The following is a 24,476-nucleotide window of genomic DNA, read 5'->3' on the forward strand; positions in this document are numbered from 1 at the left end:
TTTCAGCAATCAGACATAATAAATAATGAAAGTCATTACAAAAAACAACTGACAGCATGATAGATGGCTCAATATCTCCAGTATCAGTCATTGTCACTTACCACTAATATAAGAGTGACAGGTCCCATATAGATGATGAGGAAGAAGCCCGAAATCATGGCTAAAGACAGAACTCCTCGTATCCAGTAGTTCTTCCATCTGTGGAGAGAAGAAGCATCCTCAACATTACATGAATATTTCATTAATTTATTTATGGTTCATTTGAGCTGTCATTCAAAGTGAGATAGAGAGTGAAATGTACGACACAGATTTATTATTCACTGTCTGGTTCCATGTCTATATTTCCAATAACAACCCTGATATCAAAAATGTTGGGACACTGTATATAATGTGCATTAAAACAGAATGATTTGCAAATCCTTTTCAACATACAGTGGGGAAAACAATTATTCAGCACTGTCAGAGCCATTTCTAGCAAGTCCTAGTTACCTATTATTTTTTGAGTCACTCTAATGCACCACCTGACCTGGTATCTCGGGAACCTTTGTGGTGCGCTCAAGCAAGTGTAGAGTGTGGAAGACGCCTCGGCGTTACAGTCTTTAACCGCCGTGTTTTTTGGTTAATCTTAGTTTTGATTGTTTGGTGAAGCCGTTAAATACCCCATAGATTTGAACTTTGTTTTTGTAAAGGCCTGTTTATTTCGGGAATGTTTTTCAGGGGTTTCTGTTCTCATTTTTTCAAGACAACCACTTCATACCGTCATCTTGCAACTCTCCATACATCCAGCAAATCAATCAACTGTAAAACCAACCAAAGCACCTGGATCATGAAACAGTGAGTAAAATTAAACCAAAGACAGTGAGTTCATCATATCTCCCATTATGGTGTCTGTGGGCGGCTATTTTTTAACTTATTTGGATGCGGCATTAAACACTTGCTTCTTTCATTACAAATATTTCCACTGCGGTTTATTCACATGGAATTTAGAGTAAGGATAGACCGATACATCGGCCGGCCGATATATCGGGCCGATATTTGAGTTTTTTACTTGTATCGGCATCAGCCAATACGTGTGTGGGTTCGCGGATTTATTTTTCCCTGGCACTTTTTTTCATTTCAAAGTATATGGTTAAGTTGAACAAAGCTGTTGAATCCCACTGTGTACAGTAGTTGTTGTTTTATTTATGCTTCAGCTTAAATATTTGTTTATTTTATAAAGACATTACTGGAAGATTTAAGAGCACTGAACTCTTTTTTATTTGAATGTATAATAATAATAATAATAATAATAATATTCTACCTGTTCTACCTCAACTTTCCATCTTGTTTTAGTATTTTTTACTGTTCAATAAATTTTTCTTATTTTAAACTTGAGACCTGTAATATTTGTTATCATTGTGTCATTTTTTTTTATGTAAATTGAGGGAGCAAAAGCAGTATCGGCCCCAAATATCGGCTCAAGAAAATCGGCAGTCCATAATCGGTCATCGGCTAAGGGTGATGGAAAAAAATCGGTATCGGCATCGGCCCTAAAAAATCCATATCGGTCTATCCCTAATTTAGAGCATACCTTGGTATTATCTCAATAAAACTACACTGATAAAGAAACTGTTAACATTTCAACCCATAAAACTTATGTGCGATTGGGATGACCCAAGAAACAAAGGACTGAACATTTTTTAACATTGATTTATTTAACACTTGGAGAAGCCTTTGTTTGCAAAGCCAGCATCAAGATGTTTCCTGTATGAAGAAATTAATCCCTCACAGAGTTCAGATGGGATTTTGGCCCATTTTCTACACAAACAGTCTTACAATCTTAAATATTTTGGGGGGCCCTTTTTGTGAATCTTGTGAAAGAAATGTCAATTTCGAAACTTCAGCAGTTGGTGTCCTCAGTTCCAAAATGGTAACAGAGAGTGGTTAAAGGAAAAGGTGATGTAACACAGGGGTGAACGTGCCCCTGTCCCAACGTGTTGTAGGCATCAAATTCAGAATGAGTGTATATTAAGAAATGAAGTTTATCACTTTCAACATTAAACATTTAGCCTTTGTACTAAATATATGTGTCAAACTTTTGGAATCACGGTTGTATAAAATATGCATAAAATCCAACATTAGAGCCATGAAATGATAGTAGCAGTATTGAATTGACAGGGCTGACATGCTTATTTAGATCAGCTAACTTGTGGAGTTAAAGCCACAGGTGATGAAAGAGAGGAAGCCTAAAGGCTGTGGTTGAGGCATTTGTCAATGTCAGGAAAGAGGACAACATATGGTAATAGTTGCTGGTTGGTTTTTAACGGTGTAAAATGACCAGTACGTTCTCTTGAAAACCCAGAGATCCTGTGGAGAAGTGTCCACAGTATCCTGGAAGCAGTTTTCAAGATGAAAATATGTTTTAATTTTGAAATCATGTCCCTTGGTGATCTAAGAAGAGATTCACAGTCTACAGCAATGCTACCAGCTCTGTGAGGCGGTACTTGGGAAGAGTGGTCCTATTTTTCCTGCTTTTGTTGGACAAAAACGAACGTAAACCATGCAGGTTTTAAAATTTTAGGAAAAAAACTGGTTCTGAGTTCCTGCTTCTGAAGAGTGCAGACGCTTTCCTGCTTGCTCCAGCCTGCTTCCTTCTTTACTCTGCTTTTTAATCGTTTTACTCCTTCTACAAATCCTGGAAAATCTCTATATCCATCATTTCATGAATTATTTTAAGTAAACCAAGACTTTGAAGAACATTTTTATATTTTTAACCGATCTGACGAGCCAGCAGCATGTCCGGGGGAAGAAACCAAACAAATTCCTTCTGTGAACGCTGTCGGAGGTATCAACAAGAAATTAATGAGCTACAAGCACGGATTTTTGCTTTAGAATCTGAAAAAGGACTTCACAAGACGCTCCCAGTGACATCCGGTGGTAAGAAGCCCACAGTTACTTTCAGTAAAAAGGGTGAAAAACCTGCTAATTTCATCTTAAACCTGAGTGATACTGTGTCTTTTCCAAAATTCTGTAAAGACCATAATGCCTCATCCTGGAGAGAACTTGGTGCTAAGCCAAAGCAGCACAAAGTGATGAGAGACAATGTTAATACCTATGTAACATCACCCAAAATACAGCTTACAAACAGATTTTTGCCACTGTCAGAGACTGAATTTAATGTTTCTAACGAACAAAGAGAAAATGGATTATCTTCACGAAACTGGAGCCATAAAGTCGGCAAAAGACAGCAGGCAGACAGACAATCTGGACCAAACGTCAAGGTCAGAGATACGCTGCTGACAGGAGACGGTGCTATCAATGGCATAAACCACGGAAGAATTCAAACATGCTGCTGTCCCAGTGCCACTGTCTCTGAGATAACAACACTCCTCCCAAAAGTTTTGTCTACACACCGAGGAGTCAAACAGCTGATCGTGCACGTGGGTGCAGTGGACATCAGAAAGGAACAGTCTTGAAAAGGGATTTCACTAAGTTCTTCAAGGAGCTTGATAAAGTGGAGGTCAAGGCATTCATTAGTGGACCTCTTCCAAACATAGACAGGAAGATAAACAAGTTCAGCCGGCTGCTTCAGCTGAACACATGGCTGTCCAAAGAGTGTGCGCACAGAGGATTGCACTACATTGAGAACTTTTATCTGTTCTGGAAACGAGAGGACCTGTTCAAGGGAAAAGGCCCACACCTGTGCAGAGATGGGAGGAGAGTGCTGACGGAACACCTCCTCCACGCTCTGAGGCATCAGAATGGGCCGGGACAGGGTCCTGAGCGACCAGTGAGAGAAAAGAGGAACGAGAGAAGCATCTCTGTCGCAGAAGCCGGGGACCGAGCCAGTGTTTCAGCACCAGCTGCACCACAACAGCCTCCACCGCCCCCAGCGAAGGATTCAGCTCCAGCACCACAACACCCTCCACTGCCCCCAGTGAAGGATTCAGCTCCAGCACCACAACACCCTCCACTGCCCCCAGTGAAGGATTCAGGCCCGCCATCGGTTCCACCTCCCCCCGGGCCCTCATCACAGGCCTTGGACTCGTCTGTGACGGCCCCAGCAGAAGTTTCAGACCCAGCAGCACCCCCATCACCTCCTCTACCCACAGACCAGCCCTGGGCCCCCCCTGCCACATCTACCCCCTCTAGAGACTTGTCCCTCTCCTCTTCATCCCCACCTTCCCCCATGGGCCTTCCCAACCATCTTGAAAGCCTGATCAAATTAGGGATTAAGATGGTTCCCCTCATCCCTAATATAGCAAGGTCAAGACTTCTATCACCAACTATGCTGAACTCTCCCCTGTATAAAACTGTGCCCCTCAAGTCACACAGGAGCTTCAACTCTCCTGCTTCACAAACTAAAGCTCCCCGAGCTCCTCCCCCTCGGTTTTCATCTGGTCCATCACCCAAACTTCCCCCTGCTCATCCTCCCCTGCCTGCCCCCAGAGCTGGTATCCCTAAGAGCTAGGATGCACAGGGCCTCTGCTGTCCCAGGACTTACAGCCATGATAAAGGTAATATCAAGCTGGGGCCCTGTGAGACAATATTCTCCCCTAGTGCTATATCTACAGCCACACCACATAGACCAGATTACAGAAGGACAGTTAGACTGTCCAATCAGAGAAATTTAATCCATATCCCTTGTAAAAAGATAATGTCCAATCCTACTGAAACTAATCTGAAACTTGCTGTGCTTAATGTCAGATCCTTGTCTAACAAATCATTTTTAATTAATAATTTGATCTCTTCGTATAATCTTGATTTTATGTTTATGTAACTGAAACATGGCTTGACAAAAACACAGGTAATGCTGTTCTAACGGAATCAGTTCCACCCAACTACAAATTTGAATCTGAAACACGAGAAAACAAAAAGGGTGGAGGTGTCTGTGCAATATTTAGAGATCATATGGTTATGCACAGGTTGTCATTTGGGGTGTTTCCATCATTTGAGTATGTATCCTTTATAATGGAGCTAAAACAATCTCCGTCCATACTCTATGTAGTTATATACAAGCCTCCCCAGCACCGTCAAAGTTTTATTGATGATTTTACCAGGATGCTTTCAATTGTATGCACAGACTTTGATGGTTTGGTCATTACAGGTGATTTTAATGTACATGTGGATAATGTCTGTGACAGAAATGCTAAAGAGCTCAGTGCTGTCCTTGAAACCTTTGGCCTGACTCAGCATGTGTGTGAGCCCACCCACAGCAGAGCGCAGCACACTCTGGACCTGCTCATTACAAAGGGGGTTAATATTTCAAACGTCAATGTGGTTGATGTTGCTCTGTCTGATCATTTCTGTGTCTTCTTTGACCTGTCTGTTTCTCCCAAACCACCGGCTGGTCCTGCAGTTGTTCGGAGGAGACACATAAATAACAGCACAGGTGCTCTGTTCATGGAAATGATAAACTTTGAAAATGCCTCATGTTCTAATGTTGATGATTTGCTGAACTCTGTTACTTCGAGTGTTTTGAATGTTCTGGACACCATTGCCCCTGTGAAGGTTAAAATGGTTAAAAATAAGCAGAAGGCGCCATGGAGGAATGACGACTCGGTCAGGGCACAGAAAAGGGAGTGCCGGAGGGCCGAGCGGAAATGGCGCAAGTCGAAGCTTCATGTTCATTATGAAATTTCTAAAGAAAAGTCGTACGTGTTCAACCAGATCTTACGTAGAACAAGGGAGAGGTACTTTTCTAAAATTATTGGAAACTGCAGTAACAACTCGCGTGTCTCATTTGCAAGAGTGAACAGATTAACAAACCCTCCAGCTCAACTGCCGTTGGAACTGATCTCCACATCTAAGTGTAATGAGTTTGCAGTATTCTTTTGCGACAAGGTTCAGACCATTAAAAATGCCATCAATTCCACAACACCAATAACAACCCTGCAGCCACCTAGACACTTAGAGCTGACTCATTTTGCACCTGTAACTGACAAAACTGTCCAAGAGATCATCACCAGTCTGAGTTCGTCTACATGCTGCCTCGATGTGTTACCCACTAGATTTCTAAAGTCTGTGCTGAGCAGTTTGTTACCACCACTCGCTCACATAGTTAACATGTCACTACAATCTGGAACATTCCCAAAGGCCTTGAAAACTGCGGTCATAAAGCCTCTCCTAAAGAAGAGCAGTCTTGATGCCACAGTACTGAACAACTACCGGCCCATTTCAAATCTGCCGTTTTTAGGCAAAGTCCTTGAGAAAGTTGTTTACCAACAGCTTACTGACTTTCTCCTAAAGAACAACTCCTTTGATGTTTTCCAGTCAGGTTTTAGACCCCATCACAGCATTGAGACAAATGACATCCGCCTGAACACTGACGCAGGCAAAGTCTCAGTTTTAGTCCTGCTAGATCTGAGTGCTGCTTTTGACACTGTCGATCATGAGATCCTTTCACAGAGACTAGAGGACTGGGTGGGCATCTCTGGCACTGCCCTAAATTGGTTGAAGTCCTATCTAGAAGACAGGAAGTACTTTGTTGAAATTGGTAACTGTGTCTCAGACCACATGGCCTTGACCTGTGGGGTGCCCCAAGGGTCAATCCTGGGACCCCTTCTGTTCAATCTCTACATGCTGCCTTTAGGCCAGTTAATACAAAGTAATAATGTGTCCTACCACAATTATGCAGACGACACTCAGATCTATGTCTCACTGACAGCAGGTGAATATGGGCCAGTGGATTCACTCTGTCACTGCATCCAATATGTCAGTGTGTGGATGCAAAACAACTTTCTCCAGCTAAATTCAGACAAGACTGAAGTCATCGTATTTGGTCCACAGAAACAAAGAGAAAGTGTCAGCAGTCACCTCCAGTCTCTCTCTCTAAAACCAACAATCAGGTTAGAAATCTCGGGGTAATAATGGACTCAGACTTGAACTTTAACAGCCACATCAAATCAATAACATCAGCAGCTTTTTACCATCTAAAAAACATTGCCAAAATCAAAGGTATAGTGTCTAAACCTGACTTGGAGAGACTTATCCATGCATTTGTCTCTAGTAGGTTAGACTACTGTAACGGCCTGCTCACTGGCCTCTCCAAACGGGCTGTAAGACAGCTGCAGTACATCCAGAATGCTGCTGCTCAGGTCCTGACCAGAACCAGGAAGTACGAACACATTAGTCCTGTGCTCAGGTCTCTACACTGGCTTCCTGTGGCTCAGAGAATAGACTTTAAAGCAGCTCTGCTTGTGTACAAGTCTCTCCACGGCCTAGCACCAAAGTACATCTCTGACATGTTAGTGCCATATGAACCATCCCGGACTCTGAGGACCTCAGGGACCGGCCTCCTGCTGGTGCCCAGAGTCAGGACTAAACATGGGGAATCAGGATTCCAGTTTTATGCAGCTAAAATCTGGAACAGTCTTTCTGAAGATGTGAGACAGGCCTCTACTCTGACAATGTTCAAATCTAGGCTCAAAACAGCTCTATTTCACTGTGCATATGACTGAAAGGATCTTATCTGCACTCTTCTCTTTTAAAGTTCATTTTATAATGATTATTTATGTTTTTATTTTGTATTGTGATTTTAATGCATTTTCTTGTTCTGTAAAGCACTTTGAATTACTTTGTGTACGAATTGTGCTCTACAAATAAACTTGCCTTGCCTTGCCTTGCCTTATGAGGAGGAAAATGCACTCAAACCATATTTGTCAGACCCCAAGGATATGTGCTTTAAGGAGCAACACTCAATGTAAACACAACTTTTGTTTGTTTGCAAGAAAACTGCAGGGACCCTTAAGGTATTTACCATTCTGAGAGAGAGAGAGAGAGACATGAATGCGTGTACCAAACTACATGTGAATCCATCAAATAATTGCAGAGACTTCACTCTGAACCACAAATGGGAATGGGCATCATGAAGAGCTGTACAAAATGTGGTGCCACTCAATCATACAGATACAGTATGATTGAACACTTTGACCTGCTGGTGGCAGTAATCCATGACTCATATCGTCTCATATCGACCGCAGGCGCCTAGATCACATCGAATCGAACTCATATCGTGACGTACTTTGTAATATCGGCAAATAACTTATCGTTGTCCAAATAATCAATATAATATCATGACGTGATGAAACTGGTGATTTACACCCCTTGTTAGTAGCTATAAAGCTTACTGGTAATTAATCCTCCAAATTTAATATCAAATCATTTTGGCAATACTACTCATGGTACCTGTCCAGTACTACCTGTGATACCTGACCAGTAATATCTGTGATACATGACCAGTACTACCTGTGATACCTGACCAGTAATATCTGTGATACATGACCAGTACTACCTGTGATACCTGACCAGTAATATCTGTGATACAAGACCAGTACTACCTGTGATACCTGACCAGTAATATCTGTGATACATGACCAGTACTACCTGTGATACCTGACCAGTAATATCTGTGATACAAGACCAGTACTACCTGTGATACTTGACCAGTAATATCTGTGATACATGACCAGTAATATCTGTGATACATGACCAGTACTACCTGTGATACCTGACCAGTAATATCTGTGATACATGACCAGTACTACCTTTGATACATGACCAGTACTACCTGTGATACCTGACCAGTAATATCTGTGATACAAGACCAGTACTACCTGTGATACTTGACCAGTAATATCTGTGATACATGACCAGTAATATCTGTGATACATGACCAGTACTACCTGTGATACCTGACCAGTAATATCTGTGATACAAGACCAGTACTACCTGTGATACTTGACCAGTAATATCTGTGATACATGACCAGTAATATCTGTGATACAAGACCAGTACTACCTGTGATACTTGACCAGTAATATCTGTGATACACGACCAGTAATATCTCTGATACCTGACCAGTAATATCTCTGATACCTGACCAGTACTACCCATGGTACCTGTCCAGTACTACCTGTGATACATGACCAGTAATATCTGTAATACCTGACCAGTAATATCTGTGATGCCTGACCAGTAATATCTGTGATACCTGACCAGTAATATCTCTGATACATCACCAGTACTACCCATGGTACCTGTCCAGTGCTACTTGTGACACCTGAACAGTACTACCTGTGCCTCTACACTATCATGGCTGTAATGAGGCCTCTGGAGTGTTTTTAACCCCACGTCATGCGGTGCGTGTGGCTGTGAGGCAAACTGCTGCACTGCCTGCTGCAAAACAAAAGAGAGGAAAGAGCTAAAAGCTGCACAGTAGCCAAGCAGGGCAGAGAGCCTGCTGCTGTATGAATGGAGGAGCAAAACAGCTGCATCATGAAAAAACCTGCTGCTGCCTCCACTCAGCACTGTGAGCTCACACTCTCTCCCTCTGTTCATCACACCATCACTCACTTTCTCTCTAAAACTACCTCCCCTCCTCCTCTTCCTCTCTTCACCTTCAAGTCCATCTATCCATCCTCCTCTGCAGTGTAATTCTGTTTGCTCCATCCATCTGCTGCCATCGCTCCTCCTTATCTTTACTACATCGTCCCCATCCCTCCATCTGCTTCTCTTTATCTCTCTCCTCTCCTAATTTCTATCCTGTCCTTTGTCCTTTCTTTCTCCCCCTCCCCCTGCCTCTCTCTTTTTCCTCTGCAGTCTGTTCGTCCACATGTCGTCTCTCTGCAGCACACCGGCTCCTATGGCGCTCAGGATTAGTGCTTCCCTCCTTGTGAGCCTTTAAGCCTTGTGACCTGGCCGTCACTCATTGGTCACACCCTTCACTTCTCATCTGTATATCAAAACAGGACGTCGTTTGTCGGTGTTCAAGGTGCTGCTGGCTCGAACTGGCCCAGAATGCCAAGTGTGACAATCCTGAAGTGCTGGCAAGAAGCGTTTCCACACTCCAAGAATGTAAACTGTGTAAGAATAGTTCTTTTAATGATGATCTGTGTAATGTTTTAACTCCAGCCTGCATTGCATATCCCAGACAGAGATCTGGCACTCAAGTGCTTTGTCTTGTAACTTTGCCACATGACTCCTTAAATGACGATTAATCTTTATAAGTACAGATATCAAAATGTGAAGGAGACGGCAAGGGTGAAATATTTTGCTTATCAAGACAGAAAATAACATTTCCTCAGTTTTTAAGAAGATTTGTGTGCACCAAACAGGCTGCTTCCTTCAGGACAAAGCAGGACAACATGCTGTTTACCTGAGCACCAACAAAACTTGACACAACAAGTCGTCAACACACCTTATTCAGAACAAGATTTTCAGGTGTTTAAGAAACACTTGGATATATCAGTGTGTGACAGTTTAATAACTTACTGTAGGTGTTTAAACTAAGGGAAACTGCCTCATTGGCTAATTCATCTTAAAATCTATAAGCTATTTTAACCACCATGATGTGTTATTATGTCACTGATGTGTTTACATACAGATAAACATGACCATTGTAGGGTCGAATCCTGACATGCCTTACTTGTTCTACTGCTGTGAATCACTCTGAATGAGAGCACTGGTTCAGTTTCAGAAATATAAATATACAGTACAGGCCAAAAGTTTGGACACACCTTCTCATTCAATGCGTTTTCTTTATTTTCATGACTATTTACATTGTAGATTCTCACTGAAGGCATCAAAACTATGAATGAACACATGTGGAGTTATGTACTTAACAAAAAAAGGTGAAATAACTGAAAACATGTTTTATATTCTAGTTTCTTCAAAATAGCCACCCTTTGCTCTGATTACTGCTTTGCACACTCTTGGCATTCTCTCCATGAGCTTCAAGAGGTAGTCACCTGAAATGGTTTCCACTTCACAGGTGTGCCTTATCAGGGTTAATTAGTGGAATTTCTTGCTTTATCAATGGGGTTGGGACCATCAGTTGTGTTGTGCAGAAGTCAGGTTAATACACAGCCGACAGCCCTATTGGACAACTGTTAACATTCATATTATGGCAAGAACCAATCAGCTAACTAAAGAAAAACGAGTGGCCATCATTACTTTAAGAAATGAAGGTCAGTCAGTCCGGAAAATTGCAAAAACTTTAAATGTGTCCCCAAGTGGAGTCGCAAAAACCATCAAGCGCTACAACGAAACTGGCACACATGAGGACCGACCCAGGAAAGGAAGACCAAGAGTCACCTCTGCTTCTGAGGATAAGTTCATCCGAGTCACCAGCCTCAGAAATGGCAAGTTAACAGCAGCTCAGATCAGAGACCAGATGAATGCCACACAGAGTTCTAGCAGCAGACCCATCTCTAGAACAACTGTTAAGAGGAGACTGCGCCAATCAGGCCTTCATGGTCAAATAGCTGCTAGGAAACCACTGCTAAGGAGAGGCAACAAGCAGAAGAGATTTGTTTGGGCCAAGAAACACAAGGAATGGACATTAGACCAGTGGAAATCTGTGCTTTGGTCTGATGAGTCCAAATTTGAGATCTTTGGTTCCAACCGCCGTGTCTTTGTGAGACGCAGAAAAGGTGAACGGATGGATTCCACATGCCTGGTTCCCACTGTGAAGCATGGAGGAGGAGGTGTGATGGTGTGGGGGTGTTTTGCTGGTGACACTGTTGGGGATTTATTCAAAATTGAAGGCACACTGAACCAGCATGGCTACCACAGCATCCTGCAGCGACATGCCATCCCATCCGGTTTGCGTTTAGTTGGATGATCATTTATTTTTCAACAGGACAATGACCCCAAACACACCTCCAGGCTGTGTAAGGGCTATTTGACCAAGAAGGAGAGTGATGGAGTGCTGCGGCAGATGACCTGGCCTCCACAGTCACTGGACCTGAACCCAATCGAGATGGTTTGGGGTGAGCTGGACCGCAGAGTGAAGGCAAAGGGGCCAACAAGTGCTAAACACCTCTGGGAACTCCTTCAAAACTGCTGGAAAAGCATTTCAGGTGACTACCTCTTGAAGCTCATGGAGAGAATGCCAAGAGTGTGCAAAGCAGTAATCAGAGCAAAGGGTGGCTATTTTGAAGAAACTAGAATATAAAACATGTTTTCAGTTATTTCACCTTTTTTTGTTAAGTACATAACTCCACATGTGTTCATTCATAGTTTTGATGCCTTCAGTGAGAATCTACAATGTAAATAGTCATGAAAATAAAGAAAACGCATTGAATGAGAAGGTGTGTCCAAACTTTTGGCCTGTACTGTATAAGACTGTAATTTTTGATTAAAGTCAGAGAGGGAATAAACAAAAAAAAATCACCAGCAGTCACTGGTCAAATGTTGTGAAATATTACCTGTGTGTGGACTAGGGTTGCAGCAGTATACCGGTTTCGAGGTATGCCGTGGTACAAAAATTGACGGTTATCATACGCTATCGGAAAACTCCAACTGGACAGAGAATCTCATCTTTATTTTAGTTACAAAAGGGAGACCGTTTGGACATACTGCCATACGCAATTCCTTGTCTCCCCAGTTGCTCATCTTTACAGTGTCTGTCAGGTTTGTGTTTCCCTCTTGCTACTAGCTGCTCATTCCTGCTATCAGCTGTTTCCTGTTTATCCAGTGGGTCGCACGTGCGGCGTAATCAACAGCTCCTCCCACAAGTCTTCAACAGCCCCTCCTGTTGCGGAAAGCCACCTCGGTCTGTTTAAACCAAAAAGGTTCCCCCAATATGTCTACCCTACGAGGCAGAAAATCTGGCAGTGTAAAAGGAGCTTAAGACTCCAGCTCTGCAGCAGACAGTATACCATTCTGTGTGTGGGGTTTTTTTTCCTGATGTGCCTCGTTAAATGTCAAGGACAGGCCAGAAACCAGGTTAGTTTCTTTGTATTTCTAACTCATTCAGATTCCCTCTCAAACTAGGTGCAGACTGAAACCCTTTTTTACACACATCTGCTTAAACGTAAAAAGTTGGGTTTTCATCAGCAGTAATCTAACATGACTCATACGACTGAAAGAAACAGTAAATTAAAACAGATATCTAAGGTAAAGAAACTAAACTCTAAACCAAGAGATTCAGTAAGAAGCTAAAAGAAGTACTAAGAGCTGAACACAAAGACTTTCAATAACATCTTTCTCTCTGGTCTCCTGCAGACAGACGTGAGCTGAGTCACGTGACACACGCTTGTTTCAGGGGGAAAGGGGGTTAAATGGGGGTTGGCTCAAGTCGGCGAGATGTCACCGTTACCCATTTGGCAGCAGGTGGGCGCACTTTTAGACCAGTTCCATCTCTGGCTCTGCACGTTTTAACTTGTAATGGAAAGACAAATCAGCGCGGCATGCTTTGACCTATGCAGCCACAAGTGTTTGAGCGCTGCTGGGATGGAGACAGACAGTATTTTGTGATGGCTTGTCCTTGCATCACACAGGCAACGGAGCTAAAATGAACACGTCAACGCAGGTGTCATATTTCCATCACTGTTGATCGGAGTCGATGAATACCCATGGCGACTACAGAGTCATCCGACTCAGACATGAATGCTGATTACAAAAGCCAGATGTTAGCGTGTATTTTTTGTGTAGTGGGAAAGGAACTAATATAAGTCCTGTGGTTAGCTGCAAATTCACTAGCAACTGCATTTCCTTCCGTGCATTAGTAAGAGCATGTTCAGACGTCTCTGCAGGATCTATTTCTGGTCCAATTAACCTATATGCACACAGGAAAGACGATCAATCACCCTGTCAGGGTCTTTTCATGAACGATGGAGGGCAAAAGGCTTGTTACAGCAATATTATGGCTGAGGTACATTTGAATAAGACCTCAGGCTTCTTTGGTCCAAGTTAAATGAAATCAGTAAGATCTGACCCGCGCATGTTGGACCCTATTTTGCATTTCTGTACAACTAAGAACTTGAGCCCTGTGGCAGTGGAAGTTTGCATACTGGCCTAGTTGTAATCTAGGAAATGTAAGATGATTCACTCCATTATTAAATGTTAGTCTGAAGTATAAACATTTATTCTTATCTGGAGCTCCTGGTTAATTTGTTTTTCCTAGCGTGCTACCATCTTGGACAGAGCCTGCTGAGTTGAAATTCACTCTCATGAGAATATATAAACACGGACTAGTAAGGCTAAGTGCTAAATGTTAATAGATCTGTGCCGCTTGATCCTGCCACACAGCAGAGTGTCAGGATCACAAGTAATTGCTGAGAAGTGTCTAAGCAGTGACGACACCTCTTGTGAGTATGTGTGTGTGAGCGGTGTGTACCTGGGTGGCAGGCCCTCCAGAGCCTTGTTCAAACATTGTGGAGTGTTGTCTGTGTCTGCTGTGGAGGGAGGAACATCTGGAGTGTCTGCTTTGGAGTCACCGTCACCCTCTCCCTCTGCGTCGACTGGCAAGCCCAGCCTGTCATCGCCATCCGCCTCCTGTCAGGGCGCACAGACACACACAGATATTCAAACACAGACTAAAGATAGTCGGCGTTCATTTCACACACAGGCAGACAGCAGAGCAGTGTTCACGAGGTGATAACAGCAGAGGAGAAGAATACAGCATCCTATCAAGACAAGGAAAATAAGACGTACATTGAGAGCTCTTCTGAGATGCAAATGACATGTAAATGTTGAGGTAGTCAAACAGACTCCAGTCTAAACTGCGAGGAGGCGTGCAGGAGCGGTCAGACGTTAATTTATTAAGCCAGAGACTACAGAGCTGATGCATGTGTCCTCTACGCTTGGCTGGGGTTCAAGTGGGTCTGCAAGTGGATGTGCAGGTGTGTGTGTTTGTTCGGTTTACATCAGAGACAGCCTCCAGGATTCAAAACCATCGGACCATAAGTGACTTCATTATCCTTCATGATATCTGATAGATTTGAACTATAAAAGTGGAGGTTCCTACTCACTCTCAAACGTCTTACTTGTTTATAATTTAAAACATATTCCCACATCATGAACATCTTCCCAAATATATCCTGATGTTTGACTGACATTGCCACAAAAAAAGAGAACCTTCCAGTAAGTATTTTGATGCCTTTATCAAACTTGTTTATCTGGTGACCTGTTCTGAAATATATCTATATATTTTACTATATTTAAACATAATAATCAACATATTTCAAACTCCAAAATCACCCTCAGAATGTCCATAAAAGGAGAAAGTGTGACTCGCTTCTCCTCAGGAAGGAGGAGGATTAGTGTCAGAGCATGACTGAGCTGAAAGTCTACACCTGGTGTCGACAGGTTAACAGGCTGCTGCCCGGGAGGCAAACATCTTTATTGGTGTTAATGCATCTTTAATCTGGATTTAAACCCAGTAATCAGACACAGCCTCCACGGTCGCATGTACGCCACCTCTATCCTGTGTTGACAACACGGACATGTGACATACAAAGAGTAACAGAGAGCACAGAAAGCACTTTATAAAAGCCTGTTCATCATCATATGTGGGGTCCTCGTGGGGTTCTTGTTGTGGCTGCAAAATGATCATAATTAAACCTTAAAAAACCCTTAAAATTGTAACTTTCTGGGGTAAAACGTTATTCTTAAAGGATTTATGTGTGTGAAATAAATATGATTTCTAAAAGATTTTGATCTGCTTTCATTTCTTTAACTTATTCACTTGATCTATGACAGAAAACGCCCCTGTCCCAAACAAGATTTCACAACTTCAAACAATTAAAAAATGTGCTGGAAACCTTTAAAATCTACACTATACTCCCCGACTTGTGTCACACAAGTTAATTAATTTTTCGTCATTTCTCTTTTTATTTCTTCTCTTTTGGGTTTCATTTAACTGGTCTGGCTTTCTCTGTTTGTTCTTGTGTTGATAGGTGGGTGGGGTTGTCTTTTTGTCCTTACTGGCTCTGTGTTTATTTATTTATACTCTGTATATCGTTATTAAATTGCCAATAAAAAATGTTAAAAAAATATATAAAAAGTCTTTGAAATCTAAAACTAACAGTACTGATAACATGGGTCTAAAAATGTCCTGCTATAATCACATCTTTGTTTGTTGTTGTAAAATGTATTTTTTTGTGAAAATGATGGACCTTTAAAGACATGTCCCAGATTTTTGTTACTCCATTACATTTCTACAAAAACATAATTTAATCAGGCAAAAAAAAGGGCTTAGCTATATCCTAAGGTCTCATTTCCTGGTTTCCAAAAAGGAGGAAATGCTGCTCAAGTACGGATAAGCTTTGTAATTTTTTGATAAATGAATTAACTAATATTGTTATCGAGTGCGTCTCACTTATAACAGGTCAACTCTGTAGCCCTACAAAATCAAAACTACATAATAATTTATTGTTTAAAAATTTTGTCAGTTGATTAGCAGTAAGAGAACTCTTTGTGACTCTTCTGCTTACCAAGACAACTGTGAAATTAATTAATATATAACTTTTTTTTATTATTATTCTGTAAGGCATCAATTCCGTCAGCTGTTAGCTCTGACATTCATTATGTATGCTACTCAAGAAAAAATTAAATCATTCATCTAATATTCCTTGTGTGTCTTGCAACAATAATATATGTATAATATATGTAATATATGGGAGGATGACCAGAGTTAATAAGCAAGACTGTGATCTTTTAAAAAATATTTTCTTAGCCTAAGTGAGGAGTAAAAATCAAAAAAACCCTTAAAAAAAAGTTTGTGTCACAGTTCTCAAGAATGAGTGTTACATTAAATTGTTTCACTTCCTGCTTTAATGTAGTCTCATTTAAGATCAGTGACTTACTTTACTTGCAAACACAGCTTTGACGTTTTATTTTTTACCAGTCTCAACTAAAATTCACATTTTTTCCTCTTTTATTACCTAAAATTTAAAAAAAAATGAGTTTCAACGTGGATTTTTTTTTGTGTACGCATCTCAAACGTCCAGAAGTTGCAGCGTTCCTTCTCCAACAAATTCACAAGACTTTACAGTAAACAGTCCTCCAGTCATAATTAGAATTCCACACATGCATCATATGACAAACAGTAAACACAAAAATAGGGAGAAAATACTAATTAACTGTAAATTATACACCACAGTCCCAAAATTACCTGCAGCGCTTTTGAAAATCATGTTATACATTTGCTTTTTTTTTTTTTTTTACAATTTTTTCTCTTATTTTCTAGCATTTAAAAAGACCTCACCTGTGCAAAAGTCTAGAAGTTCTTCATTTAAAAATAATTATAAGTTAATGAATTAAATTGTGCCCTTAGTATAACAAAATATCTTGATGATCGGCTACATGAATGCATGGTATAAATGATCTCAGTCAGCGTGATCTGGAGACACAAACTTGGCATCTTTCTTGCTGTTGCTAAGCAGAAGAACATATGCTATACTTCTAAAAGTCACACATCAGCACTGTGTTTTATTAAAATGTTGGCTCAGTGAGGACGAAGAGAGAGCATAATGTATCTTCAGATTTAGCAGCATTAGTGTGGACACAGCTTCAGACACTCTAACGTTATTAATAAGTAAGCAAAGTGACATCCTAGAAATAAAGCCAGACACTTTTGTTCCTGAGTTAACACCACTGATGTTCTATCATGTAACAAAGCGGCGACTGGAGCGCTGAACCTTTTTCTGCCCAAAAGAGGCTATTTTTAAAGCCCAGTGAAATTCCTCCTGAGCTCACACACCAATTGTGGGAGATTAAGTTTCCTTTTGCACTTGAGAGGCTCGCTGATGCTACTGGACATTTTTTTCCTTTCATGGTTACTTTCACTCAAACGTAGCTAAATACGGTCAGTGGGAGCATCGGGGTTAAATCAGAGAGCTTTTCATTTAGAAATAAGGTCTGTGATCCCAGTCAGATGTCGTAATTAGCTGGGAAAGTGCTGAAAGTGGGAGCAGGTTGGGGCTGAGGCAGAGAGGGTCACTTGAGTTGGTGTTGGAGCTCAGGAGAGAAGAGGTGTAATTGAAGATTTCTACTCAGGTTTTAATGAGGAAACGTCAAAGCCTGCAGACTGAAACAGTAGAAAGCTACAGTACAGGGTCCTCTCTGGCAGTGTAACTTATATCTGAAAAAGCAAAGAATAACCAGCTTTCTTTCCAGTACTCATGGCACTAGGTGGACACCAGACACAAGCTAGATGCTGAATTTAGCCGGCCACTTGACACCAAATATTACTTGGACACCTGTTTTCATTCTGATCATCATACAACGGTACAGGTAGCTAATGTAGCTCTAACTAAGAGGAAACATTTGTGTCCTGATCTTTACAAATAAAACTATAGACCCTTTTAAAGTGTACGTCAAACATATGCACACGTTGGCGATGGAAGTGGTGTTTTGCCTCAGCCATCCAGACGAGTTATCAGGCTTTAAACGTTGAATGAAAACTGTTACCAGCATCGTCCTTGTCTTTGGGTAGCAAGTATTTCTTATTTCAAGACACAGACTCTAGGTCTATGTCGTGGTATTTGACATTCTCTACATGACCACAGATAACAGCTGGTGTACATGCTAGGTTCCTGCACCACATCCATCCATCCATTTTCATCCGCTTATCCGAGGCCAGGTCGTGGGGGCAGCAGGCCAAGCAAAGCACCCCAGATGTCCCTCTCCCCAGCAACTCTTTCCAGCTCCTCCTGGGGGACCCCAAGGCGTTCCCAGGCCAGATGAGATATGTAATCCCTCCAGCATGTTCTGGGTCTGCCCCGGGGCCTCTTACCAGTGGGACGTGCCTGAAACACCTCTAACAGGAGGCGCCCAGGAGGATCCTGATCAGATGCCCAAACCACCTCAACTGACACCTTCTGATACAAAGGAGCAGCAGCTCTACTCCGAGCTACTTCCGGATGTCCGAGCTCCTCACCCTGTCTCTAAGGCTGGGTCCAGACACCCCACCGCGGAAAGTCATTTCAGCCACTTGTATCCGCGATCTCATTCTTTCGGTCACTACCCAGAGCTCATGACCATAGGTGAGGGTTGGGACGTAGATGGACCAGTAAATCGAAACCTGTGCCTTTCGGCTTTTTTGGACCCAATTGTCTTGTGGAGTTTTGCACAGCGGCGACCGGATCTTTGCTCTCAAACCACAAAAAAATGTGATGGCACAACAGTCTCCTTCAGTACATTATTCTAAGCTTTCTTTTGATTTTCACATTGGCTAGTCATCCTGTTTAATTTGTCTTCTGATTAAATCGGAACCGTTGAAACAAGTTGTAGGAAGCCTCTGCAAGTAATTGGTTGCTGGCAGACACTCTGTGCTGCAATAAAATGGTTAATCAGCAGTGTCATGCACTGTAGAGCCGATGCGCTGCTGGTTCTGCCGGCCTGAATAGAATATAATGTCTATAGCCTTACTGTTGTGTACAGCCTTTATAGACTGAGCTGAGTAGTGATGCGCGAGTAGTGATTCTTGATGAGCTGTACAAAGGTCTACGTGTTTGTGTACTAAAGTTGAGATACAAATGTAAATTTAGGCTTGATAATCTATAAATAATTCTTTCCTTGATCTTACAAGATTTTGTGTGCAAAATTCCAATGTTCTTGTGAATAATGTATGCATATTGCTTGGTTTCTCCTCACTTTCCATTAGTTAAATTTGAATATTCTTAACTGTTCGTGTCTGTTTTCAAGCAAAATCTAAATTATTAATATTACAAATAAAAATTAAACTTTTGGTAGCCTACTAAAATAATATGATCAATTGTTTTTTCAGTCCACTAGCTAAAATATTGTCAGAATAAAAATGACTGAAGTGAGATTAACAGACTTAAAAAACTTTACCTTATTAGATAAAACAGATGTTGACAAAGTTTTCCTTTGGGGACATAATTTGCATAGACAAGCAGGATATTGGCAGCTAATGGGTTAATACATAGTACAGACTGCAGGGGTGAGTAAGCTATGTTTAATGAAAAGTTAATACAAGAGTCTGGAGTGCTTGTGCTACCTCTACATGTATGCAACAATGGCAAAACCTAAAGCAGGACAGCCACTGTCAGACTGCTTGGGGATGGTAGCTAATACTATAAATGCAGGTATCACTTTCACTGTTCTACTTCTGTCACTATTCTAAGTGTTTACTAACAGCAGATCTTCCATGACAACCTGATACCTCATAAAGTGGCTGGCAGAGAAGGCAAACTAAAACCTGCCAGTGACTGGTGGCCGATGGTATTTCTCACTGACGTTTAACTGATACAGTTCGTCTACAGTTCAATAAATGTTTCTGCAACATGGAGCAGGCCTCAGCTTCGAGGCTCAGTCAGCACATAACTCCACACGCACCAATGTGTTACATGCAGAGCGTCACAGTTTTATAGTCTAATCTGGCTGAATGTACTCAAGCTTGTTAATTTAACTGTCAAACACTGTTAATGTTTTGTTTAGTTAGCAAAGTATGCCCACGCCTGTGTAAATATCTCACAGTCAAGCACCTCAAATAATGTGTGATAACAATCCAAGTTATGCCATGGGTTCGGACGAGTGGTAGGTCAGAGTGCCTGTAATCATCACCGGTAAATACAAAAAGAAAACACTGCTAACAGAGCATGAAATTAAACATGAGCACAGGTGGTGCGTCTGAAACTTGACCTTCTGCAGTATGTCAGTGTTTTTCTGCTGTCAGTGAGACAGCGACAGTAAAGCATGAGGCAGAGTGACTGTCATTGCAGCTCAGCTCACCTCTGTTATCTTCTTTGTCGTCGTCCTCCTCTGCCGGGCTATTAATGCCATCTCTGCAGAGAGGCGGGAGGAAGAGGAGGAGAGGGGACAGTATCAGACAAGAGGACAGGTGACGAGCGATGAGCAGCTCAAGCCTCGTCCACACTGAGACCATGTTCATCTCATGAGTACCTGAAGCAACGTGCCTCATCAACACGGGCCATTGTAGGGCTATTATTGGTCTGAACACCTACTAATAGGGTTGGGTACCGTTTACAGTTGAACTGATAGCGTTGCCGGTACCTTGAATTTTGCACTGGTACCCAACTGTAGGTTTTATTAGTACTATACTCTTTCTGTAATAACAAGCATTTGAACAAGCTGCATTCAATAAGAAAGCCAGCTCCTCTGCTCTTTTCTGATCACACACAGACCATATCTGTCTGTCTACTTGCTTGTGTTTGACTGTGTATCTGCATGTCTGGCTCGCTCTCCGTTTAGACACAACTCATAACTATGTGGAAAAAGTATATAATTTAAAAGACGCAGTCACAAACAGCAGTGATACCAGGCTATTTCTAGAAAGACTGAACTATCGGCACAGCTTGATGGGAAGCCAACGGAGCTCTGTGGTCAGCTTCCCAACTTCAAGGTGCCTCAAGGGGCTTACTCCCCCTGTCTGAACCCCGTGTTCTCACCCAGGTGTGCTCTTAGGCTGCTTTCAGACCTAGAGTCATCTCCTTTGGTCTGAATCAGGGACTCATGTTGTTCCAAAGTTGCATAATTGCCTAGAGTTGGTTCATGTTCTCACGGCAGCATTTACAAGCGGACCAGATCAAATGCCTTGCACAAGAAAGCTGCTCTTGATTGGTCAGAATCTCCATGTGGGAAAAATCCAGGAAGTGAAGCAAACGTTGAAGAAGAGTACACTTGCAAGATAAATGTGACACTTTCTAATGTCACAATGGAGGGACAACTACGCAGGTTGATTTTAGCGCTGCTCATCGTGGACTATATTGCTGTCATTGTTCATTTTAGTCAAACCATACAGTTTGAAAACGAGGCGCGGCTCCAACTAGAAAACAATGTTTTGATGCATTGGATGTGCTGAATGTGCATATTAAGGCAGTACAGGAGGAGGTGCACATTAATAATCCTCCAGGACTGTAACATGCTCATGTTCAACCCAAACAATGTGTCATGTGACTGCAGTTGCTTCACATCCAGGTCGGAAACCACCTCTTCAAGAAGGTCTTGGTCAGGTTGTTCACACCTGCCTAAACAAACCGCACTTAAGGGGCAAACGAACTTGAATTCCATTGAACCAAACCAAACAGGTCAGGTGTGAAAGCACCCTTAGTTATGAAATTTCATCAGTCCATCGGAGTTTCCAGTTATCTCAATCCTCCAAGCATCTCACCAGTGCTTTATTCTCCTGTGTCTTTCTTTAGGACATCCATTAAATTTGGCACAGATTGAACATAATTGAATATTAAGGGTACCAGTTGAATCATGTCCAATCTGTGCTCTTAAAGGTGCCAGGTTCAGTACCCAACACTACCTTCTACTGCCCTCTGAGGCAGCTACATCTGAAACCAATGCTCGTATGTAGCAACTAATTCTGTCTGGAACTGAAACACTTAGTAAATTAATCGATTAGTGGAAAATTGGTCTGCAACAATTCTGAGAAACCATTTTGAGAAACGATAACTCCTTAAAAGGTATTTATCGGATATAATACCCAAATAATCAGTGGCTCCACTTTCTCTTTTGCCAATATTTGCTAGTTAGCTTAGTTTTCTGTGATAGTAAACTGAATACGTCAGGTTTTGGACTGCTGAACAAACAAAAAAGGAATTTAGAGACATCAGCTTGGGCTTTGGTAAACTGTGTGGCGAATTTTTCAATGTTTTCAGACATTTTATGGACCAAATAATAAATCAGCTAAACGAGAAAGTGGTAGTCACTGATAGATGATGAAAATAACTGGAAGTTGCAGCCCTACTTTGTTCACCAACATGTTTTCGGGTTGCTTTTCAAAAGCTGCCCATGCACTTTAAAACATCAGTTAAAGAAACAGTTACGTGTCGTTTTCTTATCCTTTTTCCAGTTACCTGACATAACCAAAACCTGCCTGCAGAGAATTAAATTGTGTGGGACAGGCACAGCCATACGAGCTTCTATTCCACTAGCTTTCATTTCTCAGTGCAGTACGCCTAGATTGTTTCTCCAAGGCTGATATTGACAGCGTTGGAACAAAAGTCCAGAAACTGAGACTAATATTAAACAGAGAAATGTGACAAACTAACATCGTTTTTGAACTCTGATAAGGTTTAAAATCATCTATAAAAATGTGTTATTTACACACGTCAGAGGGATCTCGAGTCTCACAATGACTCATTGAGTTTATTTTGGGACATTTCTGTTACTTTCCCTTCGCCCGTCATGATGGCAGCCCTAATAATAGACAGACTGTTTCAGAGTGAGAGGATGAACTAGTCATGCCATCATGCCCTGCAGATAAAAAGTCGTTTCCTGTTTTGGGTTGTATTCAACTGTGTGTGTCTGTTTGATTAGGGAAGTGCATGGATGTCCCAGAATACCAGGAGCATCTATTACAATAGGAGCATTAAGAGATGATTCTTACTACAGGTATGCGTGAGATCTTAGAGGTCACATCTGTAATTTAGGATAATAAAAACACTTTAAACAGTAAACTGACAAAAACTGTAAACTCTTCAAACATATAATGACTAAATTTAACAAAAATGTCACTAAATACACCAGTAAAGTAGCTTTTAGAAGACAACAGGATCTCTGAACAGACTCAAGCTGTTGGTTCAGTCGACAAACTTCCACTACAACAAACATCCACCTGCATTTGTGAATGAACCCTAAATCAGTGCAGTTACTGGTGCTGCAACGCGCCACCATCCAATGAATCTATGGAAATTAAGCTTGATTAAAAGTAACCAACAGGGAGCAGTAAACCACAGTCCGAACCAGTCTTAATTGAAACAGCTCTAATTTACCCCGGAAAGGTCAACAGAAGCAGGAAGCTACTACTGAGGGGAAAAAACAAAGCATCACTCTCACCAGAGCACAACAACAAGCCTGCACACCTGTAAGGTCCAGACCAGCAGACAGCAGCTGGCTCTGGTCACAGGGGAGAGGATCCCTGAGTAAGCTACCGCCTACAGTACACGAGCTCACTCATGCAGCAAGGAATTAAGCTAATCAGCAACAAACATTGACCGGAAGTAGCACTGCTGCTGGAAGCAACTTTCAGCTCCCAACAGCTTTCTCTACCCAACTGCAGCGCAAAGCAGAACAAGCCGTTTTACAGGAGACACAACGGTCTGCAGCCAGAGGTGATCCTGAGAGACAGGGCTGATCATTACACAAATCAATAGTGTTGGATGGATGGGAACTGGAGACAGCTTTGCCTGTCAGGCTCAGCTTCACACTGTCAGACACGACTTTTTGGTCATTTCAACTTTCACCCTTGTGTTGTGATGTGGTTTGACCTGAATGCCAATGAAACATTTAGCATATAAGCATGATACTCTTTGCACAATTATCTAAAGCAGTATTGTCTTGCATGTTAAAATTAGCATGTCAGAATGACTCACTAACATTCAGCATATGTATTAGATTGGATTACAATGTCTGCACGCCATGGAAGAAAAATGAATACAGAAAAATCACAGCAAAAACAGTGATGATGTGAAATAGATCCATGAAGTTATTTGATCTTTATTTACTCATCATAACAGACATGAAATTACTTCAGCTTCTGATTTGATACAAAAATAATGTTGACGGTAATAACCGCAGGTACCACATGCCGCATCTTTGACCGCCTTCAAAACGCTGGGTGCTACTCTTGTGCCTTTTTTGTGCCAGCTTTCAAGACTGCATCGACTGCTTGCGTCTGCGGTTGCTAAGCAACCTTACCAAGCATTGTATAGCATGAAATCCTGAGAGCAGAGCTGATCTTCTTCCAGGAGCTGTTTATAAGTGTGTAGGCCTAT

The 24,476-nt window shown here is 41.8% G+C and overlaps 1 protein-coding gene across 2 annotated transcripts in view; it reads right to left on the reverse strand.

Moving 5' to 3' along the window:
- Positions 1 to 24,476, reverse strand: part of cds1 (CDP-diacylglycerol synthase (phosphatidate cytidylyltransferase) 1) — a 63,091-nt gene that overhangs the window by 24,937 nt on the left and 13,678 nt on the right. For both annotated transcript variants that reach the window (XM_033619981.2, XM_078170464.1), the window contains exons 2-3: positions 14,102 to 14,259; positions 102 to 198 (exon numbers count right to left, since the gene is read on the reverse strand). In XM_033619981.2, the coding sequence (XP_033475872.2) occupies positions 102 to 198; positions 14,102 to 14,259 (255 nt within the window). The remainder of the gene's footprint in view (positions 1 to 101; positions 199 to 14,101; positions 14,260 to 24,476) is intronic.

Source organism: Epinephelus lanceolatus, chromosome 9 (genome assembly GCF_041903045.1).
Source record: "Epinephelus lanceolatus isolate andai-2023 chromosome 9, ASM4190304v1, whole genome shotgun sequence".
Lineage (NCBI taxonomy): Eukaryota > Metazoa > Chordata > Actinopteri > Perciformes > Serranidae > Epinephelus > Epinephelus lanceolatus.